This window comes from Periplaneta americana, chromosome 14 (genome assembly GCF_040183065.1).
Source record: "Periplaneta americana isolate PAMFEO1 chromosome 14, P.americana_PAMFEO1_priV1, whole genome shotgun sequence".
In the NCBI taxonomy this organism is placed as follows: Eukaryota; Metazoa; Arthropoda; class Insecta; order Blattodea; family Blattidae; genus Periplaneta; species Periplaneta americana.
In genome coordinates, this window is record NC_091130.1 from 91,822,878 (window position 1) to 91,848,852 (window position 25,975).

At 34.1% G+C, this 25,975-nt stretch overlaps 1 protein-coding gene across 1 annotated transcript in view; it reads right to left on the minus strand.

The window, feature by feature from the left end:
* LOC138713565 (PRKR-interacting protein 1 homolog) overlaps nt 1–25,975 on the minus strand; it is a 79,238-nt gene that overhangs the window by 5,315 nt on the left and 47,948 nt on the right. The window contains exon 2 of the mRNA XM_069845738.1: nt 3,244–3,423. Within this exon, the coding sequence (XP_069701839.1) occupies nt 3,244–3,423 (180 nt within the window). The remainder of the gene's footprint in view (nt 1–3,243; nt 3,424–25,975) is intronic.

Below are 25,975 nucleotides of genomic sequence, written 5' to 3' on the forward strand. Positions count from 1 at the left end.
CTTAACGAATTATTAATTTTAAGCGACAATAATCATGGGTATGCACATGACCACAATCAATTCGAAAATGAAGCTTCCCACATCCTCTCAGGACACAGGCCATGCGCTAGAATGGTTGCTAACAGTACTGCCAATCATATAGAACAAAAAGTAACTACATACTAATCCGCAAATCCTTATTATTACAATAAATAATTCACTGTGCCCATCACTGTAGGGGTGCCCATCATAGGCGCCAGTACCCTATATTTTTTATATCAACTACAAGGCCACCAAGATCTGGGAAGACTGAAATAGCACTGTAAAGATCAGGAGCATGTTGTGATTAATATTAACAGACCTTAATGATTCTGAACCAAATTAGTTCATCATAATCTTGAACAGAAAGTTTAAAAAATTTGACAAATGCTAAACATCAGCATCCCTGATAAAAATCATTATGCCACCTGTAAAACAGTGGTTTTTGATTCCAGGCTATTAAGTTTGTACCCAGAAACCTCTTCACTACGAATTCAATGGTGAAAACTCATTACCATCATTTAACATAATAGTGGTAAATCTATTGTAATTATATAAACAATACACAAGATATTTGATTATCATCGTATGAATCATCAGGCCATTATATATATCTCTGTGTGTGTGTGTGTGTGTGTGTGTGTGTGTGCGTGTGTGTGTGTGTGTGCATGCATGCGCCCAAGCACGTACACACTATAAATCCTGTTAATGTTTTCATGCTATTTCAGTTATTGTTTAATTAATGTGCTCAGTATAACCACTGAAGCTTTTCACGCTTTATTTAAGTTTTGATAGTATAGCATTGTCTTACAGTTTTATATTGTATTACAGCAAATCTTATTTGATTTTAATTAAAGACAACAATAGACGATTTATTTGAGTTTCGATAGTATAGTACTGTCTTGCAGTTTTATATTGTATTACAGCAAATATTATTTGATTTTAATTAAAGACAACAATAGACGATTTATTTGAGTTTTCTATTGTATTACAGCAAATCTTATTTGATTTTAATTAAAGACAACAATAGACGATTTATTTGAGTTTCGATAGTATAGTATTGTCTTGCAGTTTTATATTATATTACAGCAAATCTTATTTGACGCAGTTATATATTATATTACAGCAAATCTTATTTGATTTTAATTAAAGACGACAATAGACGATTTATTTGAGTTTCGATAGTATAGTATAGCCTTGCAGATTTATATTGTATTAGGGAGCGAATCTTATTTGATTTTAATGAAAGACAACAATAGACTATTTATTTAAGTTTTGATAGTATAGTACCGGTATTGTCTTGCAGTTTTATATTGTATTACAGTGAATCTTATTTGATCTTAATTAAAGACAACAATAGACGATTTATACATCTTAATTACACAACTTTTAACACTATATCACTTCGAAATATGTATTATATGTCTTTCTCGTCTTCAATTCTATCGTACCTGGTTAACATGTTATTGCCTTCTTCAGAACTGGTTGTTGCTGGTTTTGGCGCCTTTTGTTTTCTTTCCTGTGGGGGTGTGTTTGTGTAGTGTAATGTGGAGTCAAACGTGTGTCTGTTCTGAAATTGAGTTGTGTGCTGAGAATTTCATTTGGATGTGTTTTTGTGTGTCTGTATATTTCGTATTGTTCTAGTGTGTTTAGTTTCTGGCTTTTTGGTTGGATGTGTAGAATTTCCATGTAGGTGTGGTTAGCATTTGTGATATGTTCTGCATATGTGGAGGTGTTTTGTAATTTTGTCATGGCTGTGATGTATTCTTTGTAACGTGTTTGAAATGATTCTGCTTGTCTGTCATATGTAGAAGTTATTGCAGATGTTACATTTGAGTTTGTATACGCCTGTGTGATTGTATTTTTTTGTTTGTGTTGTGTGTTGAGATGTTTTTGTAGAGTATTATTTGTTCCGTATGCGATTTTGTAATTTAATTTCAAGAAACCAAATTAGTTGTTCTGTATATTGCAATTTAATTTCAAGAAATTAAATTACAACATCGCATACAAAACAAATAATACTCTACAAAAACATCTCAACACACAAATAAATACAACCACACAGGTGTATACAAACTCAAATGTAACACCTGCAACAACTTCTACATAGGACAGACAGGCAGATCATTTCAAACACGCTACAAAGAACACAGCACAGCCATAACAAGATTACAAAACACTTCCACATATGCAGAACACATCACAAATGCTAACCACACCTACACAGACATGGAAATTCTACACATCCAACCAAATAGCCAGAAACTAAACACACTACAACAATACGAAATATACAGACACACAAAAACACATCCAAATGAAATTCTCAGCACACAACTCAATTTCAGAACACACACACTCTTTGACTCCACATTACACTACACAAACACACCCCCACAGGAAACAAAACAAAAGGCGCCAAGACCAGCAACAACCAGTTCTGAACAAGGCAAATAACAGGCCGAAACATGTTAACCAGGTACGATAGAATTTAACACGAGAAAGACATTTATAATACATATTCCGAATAGACGATTTATTTAAGTGTTGATAGTATAGTATTGTCTCGCAGTATTACACTGTATTGCAGCAAAACTTATTTGATTTAATGAAAGACAACAATAGACGATTTATTTAAGTTTTGATAGTATAGTATTGTCTTGCAGTTTTATATTGTATTACAGTGAATCTTATTTGATATTAATTAAAGACAACAATAGACGATTTATTTGAGTTTCTTGCAGTTTTATACTGTATTACAACGAATCTTATTTGATTTTAATTAAAGATAACAATAGACTATTTGAGTTTCGATAGTATAGTATTGACTTTCAGTTTTATGTTGTATTACAGCTAATCTTATTTGATTTTAATGAAAAACAACAACAGACGATTTATTTAAGTGCTAATAGTGTAGTATTGTCTTGCAGTTTTATATACTGTACCTGTTTTATATTGCAGTGCTCTTTATTTCAGAGAACAAGCTTGTTTGTATGAGTAAATAACTATGAAAACTGAAAACAAATTTTTTTCAGTCACTGTTACCAATTGGAATGCTCTCAAATTAGCAGCATTCGAAAGTGATCATAATAAGTGACGTGCATTGTATTCATTTCTATTCTAAGCATATGAAGTAATACTGAAGCATGTGTAACAGGTTGACATTATAGTATTGACACAGATTCCTAAGAAAGGTAGCATTAAGTAACTCAATACAAACTATACCTTCTCTCCTTTCTCTTGAATGAACTTCTGACGAGCATATTCTTTCCTTCTCAAATGTCGATAAACATGGAACTCTCCACTTCCAGCACCAGCACTTGAACCCATTACATTTCGTACAAAATCTGGTACATGTGGCATACTTTTCTCCTTTGGTCTTTCAGGAATTGGCGCTGGTTTTTCCTGACATGAAAGATAATATTAAATTAATTTTAACATACTATTAACAGGTAAAACATAATTCATTTTTGCAAAGTAATGTTAGAGTTTTTATGTGTACTACTGCTGCTACAATAAAATTTTTAAATTAACTTCACATTTGGCGCCGCCGCCGCTGCCGCTGCCGCTGCCACCACCACCACCACCACCGTCATCATCATCTTCTTCACAAGCACCTCTGGTGGTGAGTGGGTTGGGTGGATGTGTCCCTCAATATTTTTCGAGTAATTACAGTTTCATATCTCTGCATTATTCATTATTATCAGGGAAAGGATTTATATGTAAATACATATTTACTTATAAAGCTAATATAATTTATATTTTGCATTATCTTTATGTTTCACAATGTGTAGGGTTGAAAAATCCTACTTTTATTTTCCATATTTTTCCATATTTTAGAGTTTAGTACATATTTTCGTTAATTTCCATATATTTTCCATATTTCATATAAAACAGTCCATATTATATTAGGTTTAACAATAAAACAAAACAAAATTCCATTAACTTTTAAAAATACATTTCAACAATAGAGATTTAAACACATGTTCAGTAATCCCTTTAACATCAGAGTTATTTGAAAATTAGCAGTCCTATCAACAATGGGAAAGTAAGTTACAAAACTGTATTAATTTAATTTAAAATTTTTAACAGACTTCAGTTGTGCAGCTCAACAGTTAAATGCCAGTCAGAGTACACATAGGTTCAGTTTTGTAAATCATACTATAAAGACGGTAAATATGCCAAAAGTACGTCATTCAGTCAATTTAAAATCAAAACTAACAAGTTACATTTCAGAATTTAAAGAAGATGGTTTATCAACTGACAATAAAATATTATTTTGTAATTTGTGTCAGTGTGCAGTATCATCTACACAAAAGTTCCTGGTGCAACAACACATTACAACTAGTAAACATCAGGCCAACAAACAACTAAATTCCAAGCAGAGACAATTGTTTTTAACACAACCAACAACATCGAATGTAAGATCTGAGTTTAACATCGACCTGTGCCGTTCTCTCATCTCTGCTGATATTCCTCTCTACAAACTAAAGAATAAGGTCTTCAGGGAATTCCTTGAAAAATATACTCAACATACAATCCCGGATGAGTCAACACTTAGGAAGACGTATGCTCCATCCATCTACGATGAGACAATACAGAAGATAAGAGATGAAATTAAAGATAGTTCAATTTGGGTTTCCATTGATGAGACTCCCGACAAAGAAGGTAGACTTGTTGGTAATGTAGTTATCGGTTTGTTAAGTGAACAATATTCTGAACGAATTCTTTTACATTGTGATGTTCTAGAAAAGTGCAATAACAAAACTATAGTTAAACTGTTCAACGAAGCTATGGGTATCCTGTGGCCAAAGGGTATTATGTACGATAATGTGTTATTCTTTATTAGCGATGCTGCCCCTTATATGGTCAAAGCTGGACAAGCATTATCTGTTGTATATCCTAAATTGACTCATTTTACTTGTGTGGCGCATGCATTTCATCGTGTGGCAGAAGTGGTCAGAGACAATTTCCCTAAAGTAGATTTGTTGATTTCATCAGTGAAAAAAGTATTTCTCAAAGCTCCCAGTAGAGTTAACGTGTTGAAAGAAATGTACCCTGAAATTCCATTGCCACCAAAGCCAATTTTAACTAGATGGGGTACATGGCTAGAAGCAGTTGAATATTATGCCGAACATATAGACTCTATTAACAATGTTCTCCTTGCATTGGACTCTGAAGATGCAGTCTCAATTGATACTGCGAAAACAGTTACCTGTGACATAAGTGTGAAGAATGACTTAGCTCACATTCAGCATACATTTTCATGCATCATAAAAACGCTCAAAAGTCTCCAAAATAGGCACCTTTCACTATCTGAAAGTTTTGAAATTATAAATAGTACTGTGGAACAACTGAATCGTGGTAGAGGTAAAGTTGCAGATGCAGTAAGAGCTAAGGTGGACACTGTACTTTCAAAAAACCCTGGATATGAAGAACTACAAAAGGTTGTTGCTGTGATGAGTGGTGAATCAACAGTGAAGATTAACTTGGACTTATCCCCAGCAGACATTGTGAAATTGAATTATGTACCAGTTACTTCTTGTGACGTCGAACGCTCTTTTAGTCAGTATAAATCTATCCTCAGAGACAATAGAAGAAGATTCACTTTTCAGCACTTGAAAGAAATGTTTGTAACCTATTGTTATGGTAACAGACAATAAAAATTGTGTTTTGTTGAAACTACATTGGAAGATAAGGTACGTCCATTATATTTTTTGTTTAGTTTGATTAAAATGTACCAATATTTAACGTACATAGTCATTTTTTTTATAATTTTAAGTCCATATTTAATTCCATATTTTGGTAAAAATCCATATTTAATTCCATATTTTGGTAAAAATAACTACATATATATTTACATATTTCATATATTTTTAGTCCATATAAATCCGTTCCCTGATTATTATTATTATTATTATTATTATTATTATTATTATTATTATTATATTATTATAATAAACTATTATATGCATTATTATACACTATTTGTGTAATTATAACTGAATATTTTTGCAGTTATCATTGTTACTAATCAATTTCCTTTTTGTGGTCATCAACAAAACAATGTTCAGAATGTATTATTCTGTTTGCTTGCTATAAAATAATTGAGCTGTAATATTCAAGTTTGACAACTGAAAATTTGAAATACTGTACAAGTTTACAGCTTCTATTTCTCTTTCTTTGTAGAACAAGAATGACGTAAACTAAAATTAACAGGAAGTAGACTTTAAAATAGCATTTAGTACTGCAGTATACAATTTTTCACTGCATGCAATCGTGACTGCTCTGTTTAATTTCACAGCTGCTTATTTCGAATCTAAAAAATCTATGAGCTCTTCAATTGACTGAGGATTCTTTGGTCGAATAATACAGAAACAATTTGCCACACAAGTGTCTTCAATTGTTTCTAACTTTGCACTATAGTAAAATCTAAGTTGGATACCTACAGTTTCATCAAAATGTGTCATTATACAATATATGTAGAGTGAGTATAAAATTCTGATTGCAGTAGTATAACATTTATGCAGTATTAAATAAGGAAACTACACAAGATATTTTACTATTATAAATTCTGTAACAGCTGAGTATATTCCCATTTCGATTACATTAATTTAATTTCTACAAAGCTTTATTATTATAATTACTACTACTACTACTACTAGAGAAATTATTTAAATTAATTTGATTCAATTAAATACATTTTACAGCACCTGTTGTGTTCTATACTACTAAATAATTCAAGTTTTCCAGAAAAAGAAATCAGCCATTTTTGGATTTAAATTTTCTTCACTTTCATACATTTTTAGTGTAAAATTCTGTCATAAGACACTGAGTTTTTGATTTCATCTTGGAATTTGCCAATTCCTTATCAAATTTTCGTCGCTGTTCATGTTGTCACGTCATTAGAATGGTTGGGAACACACAATGTTGAAGTTACTCAATCTCCAGATCTTAATTCAATCGAGAATCTATGCAATAGCCTTCAAAAGAGGATTCTAGAGGACACTGAAAACATTGATACTCTGAATCAGATGTTCGCACATCTCAATTTCACTAGCAGAACACTGATCAAGATGAAATCTTACATCTCAATGCCAAGAAGGTGCCGAGCAGTACTAAATGCAGGAGGTGGTGGTACTCGTTATTAATGACAGAAGTGTTGTCATAAAGTCGAGAAAAAGGGCAGTATTTTAAATGAGTTCATATCATCTGAAATGCCAATGAGAGAGAGATTTAAAGAAAAATAAGTTGTCTGGCCTTAATTAAAGATGACCACGAGGATCCAGAAATTAATAGCAAATATAATGAATTAAAGATGAATATTGTTATAAAAATATTTTGTAATAATTAAGCACTGTTGATATCAATTATAAAATTAAATCTTAAAAAATAACCTTAAAATTAAATTTATGAATAAAAGATTTCCGTTTAATTAAAATTAGCATATGGAATACCTATCCTTAATTGTATAATTTACAGGGAATCTTTCAGAATTTGGGTGATGATTTTTTAAATTTAAAAGATGGTAGTTCTAAAAAATTATATGTAAATTTTTGTAAAGAACCCCGGACACCAAAAAGTAAACCTGTTACTGACCAATTGAAGAAAGGGATGTTATACTTGGCACTAAGGTAGGGAATACAAGGCTCAAAAATGGTCCTCTTTTCATGATAACCTGATGAGCTTGGCTGAGATCTCTCTCCCTGCATATAGTTGGATCTATGATAATAACCTTTTGTTATTGTCTGTTTAATGCTATTATATCTGCTCTTCTGTGAGAATCATCTTCAGAAATGCAGTGGACCTTTTCCTGAAATTCCCAACCCTTGTTCCGAAAAAGACTGGCTACAGCTCCATGGACTCTATGATATCTGTTGTTACACAATAACTCTTCTTTCCACAAAAGCCCAACACATGGCCAAGGGTTTCTGTCTCATTGTAGTCGGGTTGACAGCAACGGGTCGTGTTAAAAGCTCTGCCAGGAACAGAGCGTACTGCAGTAAGATTGCAAGACATATTGATTGCAATAATGTATTCCAAAGATGACAAATTTTTTTCGGTGCTGAGCCATGAATTGGCCACGGATATTCTTTGTAGATGACTATACCTTTCCCTTTATGAGGTAACTACACCAGGACTCAAACGATCTCTTTCGCAATTTATCATGTAGATGTCTTCCAGTAGTTCGAGGTGTTATGCTGACTTCAGGAATTTTCAGGCATTTGAGAGCTGTTTTCTTATCCTCTTCAAGATTCCTAACAAGGAGGAGATGATCATCATTGACTTGTGAGAGTCATTTACAGATGTTAAAATGCTGAATATTAGCTTCCTGTTCAGTCTTAATAAGTCCTAGACTATGTACTTTTTAGAAGCATATAGCATATTGTTAGGAGTATCATCAGCAAGAGATATCATTTCTTCGACAGTGCTTCCAATTACTTAATCTTTAAGGAGCTGTCAGGGAGCTGATCAAGTGGAGCACACTGCAAAGGATAGATGTGCCCAGACCATATATATTCATTCACAATCTTAAATTTCTGATCAGGTTTCAGTCATGGGGTTCGTGTAAGACTGTTAAGATCACGTGTAAAATTCGTTATATTTTTCTTTTTATCTGAGTATATTTTGTAGTGAAAATGAACTCCCAGATATGTAAAAAAACTAAAACACTGGTTACCATGGTTCCTAGTGGCTAGACAAGTGAATAACTCACTTATGTATACTCGGTGTTTATGATTTATGTGGGCATAAAAAGAATTAGACAATTTATATGTGTATAGAAAAAAACCAATTAATGTATACCATGTTACATCAATCCTTCAATAGAAAGTAAACAAATACACGAAACAGCAATTTTCTGGCACTACTAACATTCATACAATGGAATATCTAAATCACATCCAATTATTGGATTTTTGTTTAATCAACTGTTCAAAGACAGATTTGAACCTCATAAGTAACACCAACAAGGCATCACTCATGAGGCAACTAGGCCAGGAGATAATGGGGTAGGGAGGCCAATCCCTTCCCCCTCTAATGCATACATCACCGATTAGCTACATATTCCAATAATCAGACTTCAGATGCATACAAACAATTTATTGTTCTTCCTCTGACACACGTCGTTCAATTGGATAATATTTATTTAAGTAAGCTGTAGTGAATACTTATCTTCATTGTTATAGCCATCTTTTATTCTAATCATCCAATCATCCTCCTCATCATTACAACTCTCTCTTTCACCCTCTTATAATAGTACAGGAAAGACACATTTTACATGCAATAATATGAGGTAGTACCCAAAAGTTAATGGAATCAACCATACCTGGATCTTATTCACCACCGTCACCTTCAAAGTAGTCCCCTTGGGAGTGTATACACCCCTCCCAGCAGTTTTTCCATGCACTGAAAGTTCCCTGGAATGTAGTTTTCGTGAGCCTGTTTATTACCACTTGCGATTCAGCTTGAATCTCTTCAACTGTGTCAAATCTTCGGCCCTTTAACTTGATTTTCATTCTGGGGAACAAGTGGAAGTCACATGGTGCCAGGTCAGGTTAATACAACAAATGAGAAACAAGTGTCATTTTGTTTTTCACCAGAAACTCCAGGATGATCAACGAAGTGTGTAGTCTCGCACTGTCATAATGGAGGAACCAATCATCTGTGCGCCATTTTTCCGGACTTTTTTTCTCACATTCTCCCTTAACCACCTCAAGACATCATGGTAGAACAATGATTGACGGACTGACCAGGAGGGACCAACTCCTTATGGACAATTCCTTCAATGTCGAAGAAACAGATAAGTATTGACTTGACATTACTCTTCACTTGCCGGGCTTTCTTAGGACAGGATGACGATGGACTCTTCCATTGAGTAGACTGCTGCTCGGTTTCGGGACTGTACCCACAAACCCAGCTTTCATCACCAGTAATAACCTTCGAAAGAAAGTCTGGGTCACTTACAAGCCTTTCTTGAAGTTCTGTGCAGATTTACACATGATGCTGTTTCTGCTCATCGCTGAGAAGTCGCGGCACAAACTTTGCGGCAATCCATCTCATGTTTAGTTTGTCGGATAAAATCCTCTGACACGTCCCATACGACAGCCCCACAATATTGCATATGTCCTAGATGGTCTGCCTACGATCTTGCTGAACGTTTTCCAAACAGCAGCAACATTATCAGGCGTAATGCCGGTTGATGGCCATCCTGAACGGGGATCGTCAAACGATGTTCTACCATCTTTAAAATGTTTAAACCAGTCCTAAGTTTGGCTGTGATCTAAAGCGTCTTCCCCAAATGCTTGTTTCAACAGCGGTTTTGCCGAGTTTGAAACAAAAGTTTATGCACACACAATGGTCTCGGAAATCCGACCGACAATTTTATAAGTCATGCAACATACGACAGTGGAAAAATGTGCATAAAAACTAAACACGACTGCCTAGCACAAAGCCACTTGAGGCATTGACTCACAAAAGATATATGAGGTACCATCTGGTGGTGTTTCATCATACTACTTATAATTCACGAGCTACACAGACATTCTGGGAACTTTTGGGTACCACCTTGTATATATTTTATAGTGCTTGAAAAGGAAATACATAACATTGGTAAGTAACATACCTTAAAACTGAATTTACAATTATATTCTCTTTTACTAGGTGTATTTGGCAATGCAACATTTTGTTCTAATAATAATTTAAAATATTTACTGTACCTTTTGTTCACTTCAAGTTACTGTGAAGGAAGAGCAGAGTTTCCACATGTTACTGTCCATACTACTGAGCTGACAACAGAAACTACAGCTCTGCTCTGTATCAGTGAACTACCACTTTTATGTAAACACTGTACTTTACTCAGAGCCCACTGAGTAACTACATGAACAGCACAAGCCTACATGATATGACACAACTTAGCCTACCCTTGTAAATCAAAGTCAAGAATTAACTCAGCCTGAGTCCAGCACCTGCTCATCTCTAGTAGCAATATACATGAACCTCGGCCTCCGATTTTTCTTTTTTTTATCTTTAACGGTACCTAAGATGTAATAGCGTTTAACAATTAAGTACTTACATTCACATGGATGACAAATGTGAACCACACGAGAGTTTTCTTGAACTACACAGTGCAACAGAGACATCAGGTGAGGCTATTATATAATTGATGTATTGACCAGAATGAATCAACCCAGCAGTTAATCAGCAATTAAAACTAGGCAGCCATTAGCATTATTTGTATGTTGAGGTACTCACTCAGGGCGTCTACCGATTTCTAATAGACCAAATTCATGACTTTTCCATTACCTCTTTAGTTAAATTCATTACATCTCGACAATATTTGTGTCACAATGACAAAGATTTTTCTTTTTTTTAATGAACCCTTACCTGAAAGCCAGTTGAGATGAAAGCTGAATGTAATTTTTATATCACTAAAATTGCTTGTCAACATGAATAATGTAATTATATATGACTTGCACTATGATAGTCATCAAATTCTCTGTGTTTAAAGAAATAAAAATACTGAACTCTCCTTTCAGGATGGCATATGGCTATTTTTTTAGATATATTTGTATTTATAATTACGTCTATTAAGATACAAATTCTTTTACCATGGTAATGCTGTAAAAACTTGCAAGTTTCTTTAAGGCAATATAAAAACTATTAAAGTACAATATTTATTAAGAATGTTTAAATTTCACAGTAAAAGACTCGGCATTTAAGTATCTTAGATAAACTTGAAATCTCAACATCTAAAACTTCAGTGTCTTCTTTTGTCTTTTCTGTAAGGTTTTTTCTTATCTTTGAGTTCTTTTATTTCCTTTTATGATTAGCCTCTACATCTTCATCAGATTTCTTTTTTTTAAGGCTTGTTCTCATTTAGATGAAGCATTTTGTAACACCTAGTATCACTGATTTTGTGATGTCCACATTCAGTTCTTTCTCATTGTTAAGTAAACCACATATTGATTCTATTGCACTGTAAACACTTCTTCCTGTAACAACTGCATCTTCTTCTAAGTTTTCAATTAAAAGTTCTTTGTTAACAGAAAAGCCTCTTTCAACTGCAGCATTGCCATGAAACATGCACAGCAGCTTCTATAAGAACTTGATAAAGTCATGGTTCACATTTTGTAGTAAATTCATCAAAAAGTGAATAAGTTTGTACGTCTTAGGTTTGAGCTTTTCCAGTTGTTTTTTTTAGAATATTCATAAAATTCAAATATTCTCTCTTCACAACATTAGCTGTCAAAGTTATATGTTTTTTTAACACAAATTCTTGCAACTGTCACTCAATAATTTCTCGAAATGGAAGTCTGCATAACTTCAGGCGATAAACATGAGCCACCTTTTACAATCTTTAATTTCGAAAGACTCTTCTATGAAATTTTAAGATACAAATTTGCAAAATACCTGTGCAGTTCTTGCTAGCAGCAGTGGCATCAAATCTAATATGTACATAGTGACTTGTCTTACGATTTAATGGTTTGGTAACATCAATGACAAGTAATCTGCCAGAATTTGTCACCATTTCCGTAACATTTTTCTTGATGAATCGAGAAGCAATGCTATACATTAAACTGAACAAATCTTTGTACAAAAATGGGAAAAAAGAGTCATCGGAAAGATACTTAGTTAAAACTCAAGTTCATTTGATAATGATATAAGACTCAAGTTTTGCACAAAGGAGGCCATCTTCTAAATTATGTTTAATTTTTTCAAAGTTACTAGTTTCTAGTTTTTTATGTACTTCAGCAACATACTTCTTCAAATGCTGTATAAATTCAATTGCTCTTTTCATGACATCAAGAATTCCAACCTATCCCATAGAACAAAATTTGAGAAGAAATTTGAAAAACCCAGTAATGTCTGAGAAGATTGTCCTACTTCAAGGAACATCCTTCATGAAGTACTAGATCATCCTAAGAAACTCATGAACATTCCAACCACTTTTATTGTGAGCAGTTTTCAAAGCTTCATGCATTACATGAAGTGAACAAGTGCCACAATAAAACATCTATGGTTAGTAATCTTCTTCATAATATAGAAATATTTGCAAATCATGCAACATCTTCAAGTTGACATTTGGGGCACCCATTGAAATTTGAGTTATGTTTTTAGGCAATAAATCCAAACTATTCAGATCCTCCAAGAAGCCTGACTGTAAACTAGCAGATGTGGCAGAATTAAAAAACACAGATGTTAAATATCTTGTAGATACAGACTGACTTTGTTGATCCAGAAACAAACCACCAAATCCATGTGTCTCTTTTGGACACCTTTGTTTAAACTCTCATCATATGACACACAAAAGAATCCAGTTTCCCTATTCGTTAGCTAGAAGATTCTGGAAATGAGGACCGAATCCATAATTATATATGACATCTTATCCTTGTATAACTCCATTTTTTTGGCAATCATGCTATCAGGAAACATAATTTGGAATAAGTTTTATGTTTTTCCAGAGCTTCTTACTGAAGAATGAGACATCACTTTAGACATAGCCCAATAATTTCAGAGTTTATTACCTCATCATTAACTAAAAATGTTTCAATGAGCATGTTTTAGAATTCTCTTCAACTGAAGCTCTAGAAGTTGTAAGTAGGAGCAAGTGATGATAATTATTATTCTAATTCTCTTCAGACGAAACTTGTGATTATGCTGACACTGCTTGTACTACAGTAAAAGGTGGCTTTCTTTGTTGCCCTGAAACTAATGAGTGAACAAGTGCTGAATGTTCTCTTTCATGTGTTTCGACACATGAAATATAACTGGCATCAATATCAAAGTGACATTTACACATAATACACCTTGCTTTATTTTTTATTGTTTTCTACTGGTCGAAGCCACAATTTTCAGTACTTTTAGTCATCATGATGAAACCAGTTTTCATTGAAGCTGTACTTCCCAGGCATCTTGAAAAGTTTATGAATCAAACACTTCAGCTTTCAGTATCTGAAGCTAAAATTATGGACATTAGTAATAGCCTGTGAAAGAATATATACATAGAAACCTGATTCAGTTTAAATTAAGCACAATGCATGTGGTTGATCAGTTGCGATCACAAAGAAATTATCTGTGTTTCCACCTTCACCACTTAGCATGGAACATCGAACACAACTACAAATTCAATTTTACGACTCCTCTGTCAAAATGTATTGTATTTTTCATCATTGGAGACAAATATAGTATGGCATAAAAGTATGATAAAACTATCAATAAATCAATATCTACTTACCACAGTTTAATTTGTGTCCATATAAGTGCCAACACAAAAAAAAATTCATGATCACTCATTCAATTTCATGACTTTCATGACCAGTACACACCCTGTCACTGTATTAATTTGGTGAGAGAGGAAAGACACGAAACTGTTACAAGAAATGCAATGCAGTGGGTGCATGAATTAGGTGTGTTATTGAGTCATTCAATAAAAGCACGAAGAAAATGTATCCACATTACAAAATTCAAATCTGGATATTCAATAAGGGTAATGACTGGAATAAAATCCTTTTATCCAACAAGATGAATATACAAGTGTGACTAAACTCGAGATATTCTAGATAAGTACATTTCATTGATCATATTCCACAGAACTTGCATCAGCATTGTAGCTTTGAGATATAGAACATGTCAAAAGGTTATGTAAAATTTAAAATACATATGAGGATTGATCCCTATGTTGTAGCCTTGACTCACTTATAGCTGAAAAAAAAAAATCTTACCTCATTTTCCCTAGTAGATTAATGCACCTATCCCAGCGATGCTCTAATATTTCCACAGCTTCCTGGAAGAAGGGTTGTCCAACCTCTGCAAACCACTGCTTTACAGACTGCACAACTTCATTACTGGATGAAAATTTCTTCCCACACAGGTGTTGTTTCAGTTTTGGGAATAGCCTGAAGTTGCTAGGTGCCAGATCTGGTGAATAGGGTGGATGGTCCTACTATTCACATTGCAGCCATTGCAACTAAGGACTTGTGACCTGAGCATTGTCTAGGCAGAAAAGAACCTTTTGCCTCAACTTCTTACGCGATTCTCCTTGATAGCATCCTGCAATTTTTCAATTAAATTTACATAATAAAGGCCTGTTATTGTGGCTTCTTTCTACAAATATTGTCAAAATAACACCTTAGGCATTTCAAAAACAGAGAGCAAAACCTTGCCTGCTGATGGCTACACCTTGAATTTTTTAGGGATCAATGAAAATTTATGTTTCCACTTCATACTTTGAATTTTGATTTCAGGATCATAGTGTTTCATCCATAGTCACATAGCGTTCAAGAATTTTTTTTTTCTCTAAAATTAGTTAAATGCTGCTAGCACAGCACTGCTCTTTGTCGATTAGCATCAGCATTAACATTCAACATACACACCTTGCAGTTATTTTTTCATGCCCAATTCCTTTACCAAAATATTGTGCACACTATGGTATGAGAAGCCAGTTTCCTCTACTATAACCGTGATGGTAATTCGTTGATCTTGCAGTACTAAATCATGCACTTTATTGATCTTTTCTGGTGTTCCGACAATTCTCTAAGGGCTGCCGCCATGTTCATTTTCAAATGATGTTCTCCCACATTTAAATATTCGATATCACCTTTTTACTATACCATAAGATACAGTAGAATCTCTCAAGGTACCTGTCATATCTTGGTAAATTTGAGATGAAGACATTCCCTTCTTTTGCAGCTCTTTGCTCGATAGACTATTTTCTCTACTGATGCAGCACCTCTGGACACACTAACACCTGTTACGAGCCAACGTGGACATGTACAGACTTGCAACTTGGCATGCAGCCATAACACATTTCAGTTATTTGTGAGCCACACAATAGAAATTTTAGTTCAACTACAAATAGGTCAGGGCTACAGCATAGGGATCAACCCTTGTAGCAAGCAGATTAATTCCATTTACAAGCATAAACAACTCATCAATTGAGTAGAAGGAATGAGTAGGGAGAAATTTTGTTAATTCTGTTCTGAACCTTTCCTCTTGGATCTTTACAGATTTAATAAAATTAGGCTGCACATTGAAGACATAAATAGCAAACTCTTATTTTTTTTTATTTTTTTTTCATAGCACCTGAGACTAAGGCAGCTTTCACACCGAAGTTGCATGCCACATGTGATGTGAGACGTGGATACACGTGGCATGTTACTCTTTTTAAAACCTGCATGAAGAAGTAAAGTCTTCACACTGAAATAGTGTGGCAGTAATACAGCTTGCAGAATGCAACTTACCACACAGATCTGGATTTATTTTATGCTATGCTACTTGGGACCATGCTTGTGCTTTTGTGTTGTTCCACTCATGTTACAAGCTGTGTCTAACTAGTGTCTAGTCTGTACAGATTTCAGTGCCTGTTCACTTGTTACCACATGATTACAAAGTAGTTGTGTATATAATGAAGTTTTCACAAAAACTACCAGATAATGAACAGTTCACTATATTATTCATACAAACCATGGAAGCCACCGGCGTGGCTCAGTTGGTTAAGGCACTTGCCTGTAGGTCTGAAGTTGCATTCGGGCATGGGTTCAATCCCTGCTTGGGCTGATTACCTGGTTGGGTTTTTTCCGAGGTTTTCCCCAACAGTAATTTGAATGCAAGGTAATCTATGGCGAATCCTCAGCCTCAACTCGCCAAATATCTCGCTATCACCAATCTCACCGACACTAAATAACCTAGTAGTTGATGCAGCGTTGTTAAATAATCAACTTAAAAAAAAAAAACAAACCATGGAGGAGTACCGTGTGTTTACGATAACATCTTAAAGGAATGTAGTAATAACAATGAATAAGGTAAAGCTGTGAACAAAGTCGCCAAACAATTCTCCTCTACAGGTAATTTAATATTTTACTTCTTCATCACCTTTTCTGACCATATTAAAATTTCTTACATTTGAGTGTTTTATTTTTATATTGCATTTATTAATTTAATTTTGTGCAGAGTTTTCACACCTATAAGTAGTCACGCACATTCTTTTCGACTGAGTAACATAAATCACGGGTAATAAAACAACTTATGTTAATATATGTGAAGGAAGCTTCACTAGGGAAAAGCCTATAATAATAATAATAATAATAATAATAATAATAATAATAATAATAATAATAATAATAATCATCATCATCACAATCATCACAGTTTAGGCCTACTAACCTACTTCCATATCCATAGCAAATTTATTAAAACTGGTCTTCACAACGCTTCCATGGATGTCGATCTCTTGTAATAATAATAATAATAATAATAATAATAATAATAATAATAATAGAATATTAATTTTTATATGAAATGACTAGTCTAAGTCAGAATAGAGAGGAAATGTCAGAGGGAAGTCGTATAGGGAGAGTACATCCAGGATGCCCTTTAACACCTATCCTGTTCAACATCTACTTGAAGTATTTAGTGAAGAACTGTTTTCAAAACATAGGAAGGGTGATAGTAGGAGGAAGAAGATAAAGTGCATAAAATTTGCTGATGACACGGCATTGTGAGCAATAGAGGAGATGATACTATGGGATATGTTACTGGAGTTAAATGACAGCTGTGTGCAATATAGTGTGAAGATAAATGCAAAGAATACTACGGGTATGCACACAAGGAAGCAAGTTTCCTGCTTTCAGGTTGCCAACACTGACACGTGTTTACCAGCACCAAGTAGTTGTGCACGTCAACTCATGAGGTCCAAACAGAAAGGATACAGGTTCGTACTTGTCAATGCATGTAACAAGCACCTACAAGTTTACCAGAATGAATCATTCATTTATTCCTGCTCAATGGTTGTTGACACCTGTATTCTATATTGGCAGTGCACAGGAGGAAGTGAAATGGATAATACTTTAATAGATATTGTTCATAGTAAACCTGCAGTATAGGATAAAAGACAAAGTACCATAGCAACAGGAATGTAGTAGAGATATTGAAAAGAAATAAGTGAGGAAATGAAGCAGGACAATAAGATAAAAATAAAAATTTACAATAATTAAAGGGTTTCCAGATATACTGTAACATAACAAGTCACCCACAAGCCTTTTCTTTAAGGTTTATCATATTTATAATGGGAAAAGTAGACTATAAATATACCATTAAAAGCTTTTAAATGGAAAATTTGTTAAAATTACTTCACAATAAAATTCTCTGTCAGTAAGATGGGATTAAATTTATTAAAATGTTTTCCAAAAATTCCTATTGTTTGATTTGTTACATTTTTTTAACACTATAACCAGAGACCGGAAGTTTAGGCATTATGAATCATTAAAATAGGCAGACAAAAAGGCATCATAAATAGCTAAAATAGGCACGCAAAAAGGCATTATAAATAGATAAAATACGCAATAAAAGACAATTACAAAAACCTTGCACTTTCCACAAAGGGATTTTGGCAGCAAGAAAAGCTTTACAAAAGTCGAATGCAAATTGAGATTTTTGACTTGATGTTGCAATTACTGTTGGAAGCAAAGAAATCTTCTTCCCAGTAGCCTTAGAAAGTGCATTTTTGTGTTTGGTTGTACTGATATGTTGCGATATGAAATATTTAGCTAGCTACAACAATGTCACAATGAAAACTGAAAAAAAAATAACTGTTAAAAATAACATTAGACCAGCACTCATTGTTGCCTTGTCAAATAAACACAAGCGATAATTAAAACAGTTACTGTTATACATTTTTGCATGGCAGCACTCATTGTTGCAAAGAGAATATGAACTGACTGAAAGACAATAATATACATTCGGCGAAGTCACTTTCATTATAGCGGTTATAAAAATAAATTAAAACATACTTGTAGGCAATTTTTAATAATAAATTAATAAATGATAGATAAATAATCAAATAAAGGCAAAAAAAGCATTTATTTTGTAAATTAGGCATTTATATTTAAAAAGGCAGAAAAGGGCAACATAAAACTGTGACGTTTCAATCACAAAGGTATAATTCGTACAGATTTACTTTCAAAATGAAGATAGATTTAATACATTTAAAAAGGCATTCTGCTAAAGTTCCGGTCTCTGACTATAACTATTGATTTCATTGATTATGAAAGTGCTACATTAGGACTCTCACTTATATTCTTTTTAAAAACAATGCTGAAGAAGAGGTGCACATATTTAAGAGATAAATTTCCCATCGAGAATGGGAAAATCCTAACTTCGCAATGCAGAGATCCTCGTAACTGTAGCAATCACAGAAGAAAATGACCACATTTTGAAGCTATGTTGTTTAGTCAACTGTCTGAAGACAGATCTGGACCCCACAAGTGATGCTAATAAGGTACCACTCATGAGTTTGAAGCTATGAAGTTTCTTAAAGATGTCGTGAGACCCAGGGCAATGCCAGGGAATTTCAGCAAAGTGTCTGTAGCTCTTGGTACTTCAGACGAGACAATTCTCAGCTGCAATTGACTTCGACGATCCTTGTAGTGCATCACCAGTCCCATCTCTCGTGGGATAGAAAATATACCTGTAATTTTGTTCCAGAGAATGACCCACGATCTCCTGCATGAGAGTCCTCTAATACTACTACAACATTTTTGGAATTCCCTTCTGTATTAGGTACAGAAAGAAAAAAAGGCGTGGGTCAACAGATGCTACATTTTGAAAGCAGAAGCTTCAATATTTACAAGAAAAAGCAAGTAGAAAACGTGGTCAAGAAAGTGAGGATGACGAACATGTGCATTTTTAAAAGTCTACTACAACACATAAGTAAAATCTCAGAACCTAGGCTACTTTCAATCAGAAGCCGCATGCAGGAGCTGGTGGAAACATATGCACACCTTCAACGTTTTCCAATTCTCAATAGTCCCCAGTGATCCCACTCTATCCCAGTTTGATAATTCTCATAACACTTCAGAATCAAACCAATCCTCTGTCCCTGCAGACTTTTCACAGTCACTGTTTTTAGATTATACACACTTTTAAATTGATAAAAAGAGAGTAACAACTAGCATTTCTCAAGATAAAGAGTCAGCTGCTAACAGAAAATATCTGCTTTGAAACTTACAACAGTAACAGGCCACTCACATGTTATTTTCGCCAATTGTCTGAAGAAATACGGATCTCAACTGTATAATCAAAGCGTATTGTTATGCCCCGCTAATTTAAGGAATAAATTACGGTGGTTAAACATAGCAACTGTCATGAATTTCACAGCAAGTTTTATGGACAGCACCATGTATGTGCAAGTCCTTGACGAACTGTACGCATTTGCATATAAGACGCAAACATGTGGACTCGCATTGTTGAGAAAGATAAGTCAGCATTTCTCACAGCTTTATCCTCCACATGCTAGGACGTGTGCGTGATTAGATTGTTCCATAGCCCTCTCTTGCTTTGAGACCCATATTAAGACCAGCTGATCGCAGGAAATCCCATAATTTTCTGTATGTTAAATTAACGCAAATCCAGCATTTGCGTTGAGAGTAAGACTGGCGTATACGAAATACACTTCATCTCAGTAGTAGCCATACTTTTCTCACGCGGCCCGGATAGCGTCATAACGCTACCGCTCTCAATATAACGAACATCTCCACGGGTGCGGCCCCTCTTTCGAGTGCTCACTTCGAACAAATCAGTCAGTTTTGTGACCGCAAGTCAGAAGACGGTGAGAAGCATGTAAGTCAACCAAAAGAAGCAGGGACCATGGCGTCCGCCATCGTCAACACTACTTTCGTCTTGTTACTGTAAGTTATAACATTTCATTATATACCAATTGCTACTAATGTCGAAAGAGATATACTAAATGTTACTAGTGTCAGAGTAATATACCACAGAGAATATAAGGAAATATCAGTGCTTGAAATTCAGTGAATCGTGTATATTTCAAAGTTCTACTTTGATCGCATTTATTTAAGACATAATGGATTATTCCGAGGTTTTTGAATGGTACTACCTCACGAGATATTTCGATGGACAATATTATTATCAATATTCGGGGATTCAAGCCGAATGGCACCTGAGTCAACAAACGCCTTTGTAGGTAAATTCTTTAAATGATTTTGCATTGTTTTACGAAGTTTGTTCGACTAATTGCACCTTACGTAACCAAGTTGACGCACTGAAGTTTCCATATTATTTCATTGTTTAATCAATTGCATTCTAATATAATCAATGATTTATTTTACCATTTGGTTTTTATTTAAACTCATGTAACTGAGTAGGTATACCAAGTAGGTATATCCTAGATTCTCTTTTATTGCTTAAGTAAAGTAAAGTAAAGTGAAATAACAAGAAACATACATAACTCACTAGACCTGTTAAGCATTCTGCAACTTTTCATAACATAGCTGAATAGCTAAATGTATAACAATATATTATAATATAACTAGTGAAGTGACATTTGATTTGATTAAGCTGATATTCTTCGAGCCTGATCCAACCTATGATCCTGTTCTTGAATACGCAGTACCTAATTAAGTTAATAGCTCGACCATTACCATCCTGAAATATCCTGACGTAAACTAAAATAAACTGGTATCAGAAATACCTTGACAAAAGTAATGCTTGGTAGGGCAGAACCACAATATAATAATTTTGGTGTCAGAATTTAATCATAACTTAACCGTGACCGATAGCATCGGCCACAACAAAGTTGTGCCCAACAACAAGCAGGCACAACAGTATCTTAAGCATAATAACTGTACTGTCTGGCGGCGTACGGAAGGCCAAGCTGGTTGCTTGGTGAGGGTAAGACAGGCAAATGGGGAAGGGGGGCGAAGGTGGAGGGGACACTCTAGCTCGGCCTTTCATAGTATTTATATGATAGTTTGTTAAACATGGTAATATTTAATCGAATAAGTATTATACTCCATTTTATTTCAAGGAGTGCAGTTCGGTGGCTCCTTTGAACACCCACTTACAAATTTATGACTTCCTACACAAACACCTCTGACAATTCCATCCTGTACCCTCGTCCCAACATTGCACAGTTGCCACAATCCTGGTGACCCTCGAAATGAGACAGTGACACTGACGGGATTCTTGGAATTCGGAAAAGATGCGGCAACTCTGCCTCCACGTGGATTTGATGGGAGCCTGTCAATTCTTCTGAACGAGGGTTGTGATTGGTTACTGACAGGAGAAGACAAGATTTCTGTCATAGTGGGGAAGACATTTATTTATGACAACCAATTAGTAGGGGGGCAGTAGAAGGTCTGTTGGCAAAGTCCTTTGTATGAAATTGCACTCCATGAAATAAAATACAGTATACTACAGTATAAATTCATTTTTCATTAATTTTCCCCTGTTGTAATTTCGGTTCCCATGGAATATCAAATTTGAATATTTTTATATAGTTACATTTCATAGAGTACTGTTTATATTATATATTGGACATTTTCATTAGGTCTACCACCAGAGATATTAGGGCTCAAATTAAGAGAAAAACTGAAAAGTGAACACCTTTAAGCTGCTCTAACTGAAAAGAGGGATAAGTAAGAGAACTCAAATATTTTTTTGCTATAGGTTTGTGTATATACTGTAGCTGTCCTGTAACAAAATGACAGCCCTGATATTTCATTCTTCCTTGCTGCAGAAAAAAAATTGTGAAACTGTAATTTTTTTTTTAAATATGGTAATCAACTTTGGCCTTAACTTTCAATTATTACAAAGAGAGATATTAAAAAATAAACATTTTCAAAAATGGTCAAGCTACCACTGTATAGTAACAACTGTTAGAATAATAATTCCTGTACTGTAGTTCAGCCATTCCATACTAAACTGAGCCTGTACATTATTTTTTAAAGTTTAGTATTTCTTTCTGGAGACTAATAATAATAAATCCTTATTATTTATATTTTACAGTAGAAATAAGTTCAACAACTTAGTTCACTGTATGTGTCTATTTTATGAACAAATGTGAAGTGTGCACATGATGAACTTCAGTGTGAAAAATTATCTATGTTGAGAGTCCTTGAATTGTTTCTTCTTTTCATCAATCAGCTGATTTGATGTCATCTTATCTACAGCAGTAGTTTTCTTTCACATTTTAGGAATTCATTCTATAAGCAGGTGAGATAGATAACGAGTTTTAATAACATTAATGGTAACAGTTGTGTGTGTCACACCCATCTCAAAAATTACTCTGAAGTCTATTTTATTTATTATTAATAAGAAACTATAAAAGAAATAAAAGTTTATAGAAGTAAGGTTCAGTCACTGGTCAATACAATCTGAATATTACTTTTGCTTGATTCAGAATGAAGACATAATAAAGTTCTGGTTAATATCTGTCACATCCATCCCACAGAGTATGACTGAGTTATTAAACTTTATTTACTATTACCTATGGAAAAGAAAATTAAATTAAATTAAGTTGAATTTTATACGAGACTTCTGTGGTTGTACGTGTTCATGTTGTATAGCTTCATTCTCACAAATAAGGATAATTTAAAAAAAAATATGAATGAATTTTGTTCTTTGTCTAAAACATAACACATTTCAAATGTTTTTATTATTATTATTATTATTATTATTATTATTATTATTATTCGTACATAAATACAGGGAAGTGGAGAACATAAAAAAATGGAGAAAGAAATTGAATGAAAATGAAGAAGCCAAAAAAGTTTACTTGTTGAAGGAAAGGGACAGAGATAGGAAGAGGCGAGCAAATGCAAAGAAATGTTGATCTGCAGACATGAACAAACTGAAGGCCAAGGATGCTGAAAGGTAGAAGAGAGCAGTACGCAAAGGCTGGAAATGGAACTCCTGAGCTTGGTTCTTATAAGTGTGTGCAGTCACTTCACTTGTAAGGCAGTTAAAAGAGAGAAGAAGGTGCTTCCTACAAGTCCGAGTAAAAAACAGGCAGTTATTGAAAAACTTTTGGAAGAAAATCCAGATGTTCCAAGTACAGTGTTCAAAAAAGGAAGAAATCTTGGAACGAGATTCTGAAGCTGAAGGAGATGGTGAAGTTAAAATTATGTGCTTGAGAGTGTGTGATGGAGAAAATACTCACATTTTCAGAATTCATTAAAATGATGTGTCTTATGTTTCATATGAATAATTTACAGGTATTCTTCCAGAACCAACTATAAAGATTACAGGAAACAAGACTCTATTGTGTATTTTCTAGAAGTATTGATGTTCTTGAACAATCTTAGAACTAAGTTGATTTCTATGTTTATATTTGTTGTAATGTTGTTAAAATATTTTATTACAATTACTACTAATTTAATTTAGTGCTCTCTAAGATCATATGGATCATTTTTAATTTTAAAATTTAATTATTTTGATATACAACACATACGCTAAATATAATTTCACAGTGTCACACCTGTCCACTTGAAAAGTGTCACGCTCATCCTGTGCGTAATTATTTTTAAAATGTTATGATCCAGGTATAAATGTGCAATTATTACAGGAAACATGTATAACATTAAATAACTTTTAGTACAAAAATTCTCAAGATATTTGTTTTATTAAGTTCACAGAGTTTTCTTGTTTTCATTAGAGGTGTTCACTGCAAGTGCATATTTTTGTCACAGCCATCCTCGGACATTTACGACACTGCTATCTTAAGTAGGCTATAGTTAGAATTCTGCGACAATATTACACAGTAGGTGCAAGGTTAATGTATTACACTGTGATCCAGGTATGAGACTTGTAGCATGCACTGCAAAAAATCGGGGGTCAGTAAACTAGTTAAAAATGTTATGCAAATGTCACACCCGTCCACATGGAATGGCTGAGTTCTAGATGTACAACTTTAATAAAATTAAAATTGAGAACAACACAGAGAAATACATAGATGCCTGGCATGGCCACCTAATAACAAAAGACAGCCTTCAAACGCAAGTAATGTATACTTAATACCCCTCAACACTTGATATTATTTACTAGTCCTAATCCATTCCTGAATCTCTTTAATTTAACTATCCCAAGTGATTTAGTCATTGTCAGCTACCATTGTTTCTGTATTTCTATAAGCTATACATAATTGTCCACTTTTAATGATGTCCCTAACAAAATGATACTTTGTATCCACATGTTTGGTCCTTCTGCTTCCTTTCTCAGTTTGTTAGTCTTATGCCACTCTGATTATCTTCATAAACAAGTGATGTATCTATAACCTGCCCAAAATCTTCAGCCATTCTTCTTGTCAGATAACTTCTTGTACAGTTTCTACCATTGTAATGTACTCAGCTTCAGTTATGAGAGGGCAACCATACTTTGCCTGTGACAACTTCATGAAATTAAACTCTCATGAAAATAAATACAGTATCCACTGTTGGATTTTCGATCTCTTGCATCTTCTCCCCAGTCAACATCAGAAAAAGCTTCTACAAGTATACCTCTTTCTTCAGATTTCTTTCCAATCTCAACTGCATAATCCAAAGTTTTCTTCAGATATCGAAATACATATTTCACTTCCTGCCAGTCTTTAATTTGAAGATTAGTGTTGAAAAGGATGTTGCAGCTGCTATATCAGGCCTGGTGTCTGTTGCTAAATATAACATGCTCCAATGGCACTTCAGTATGTTACAACATCAAATTCTTCGTATAAAATTTCTCTTGCCTTCTGATAACCTGTCTAGCATCTATAAGACCATACTTTAACTTCTTTACTATGTAAGGTTTCTGATGTAATTTTAATATACCATTTTGTATTCTGTCTATTTCAGTTTACAGCAGAAAGCCGGAGAGAGCAGTTGCGTGTGCACAAATCGCTTACACAGTATAAAGGCTATTGGCCTGAGGAAGAAACGAAGATTACAGTAAGAGAAGATGGAACAGTGGTTACGGAAAGAGACATCAGGAAATGATAAAGTAAGTGAATTAAGTAGAGAGGAACGGAATAATAATGCAGGCTTGAATCAAGTAGAAGTAGATATGAAGAACCAGGCTTTAAGACTAAAAGTAGATAACATCTGTGAAAAGATAGAAGAGTTGATAGAAGAGAATAACAAATTAAAGAAGAAGATGAGTGAATACAACCTCAAGTTGAGAAAAGATAACT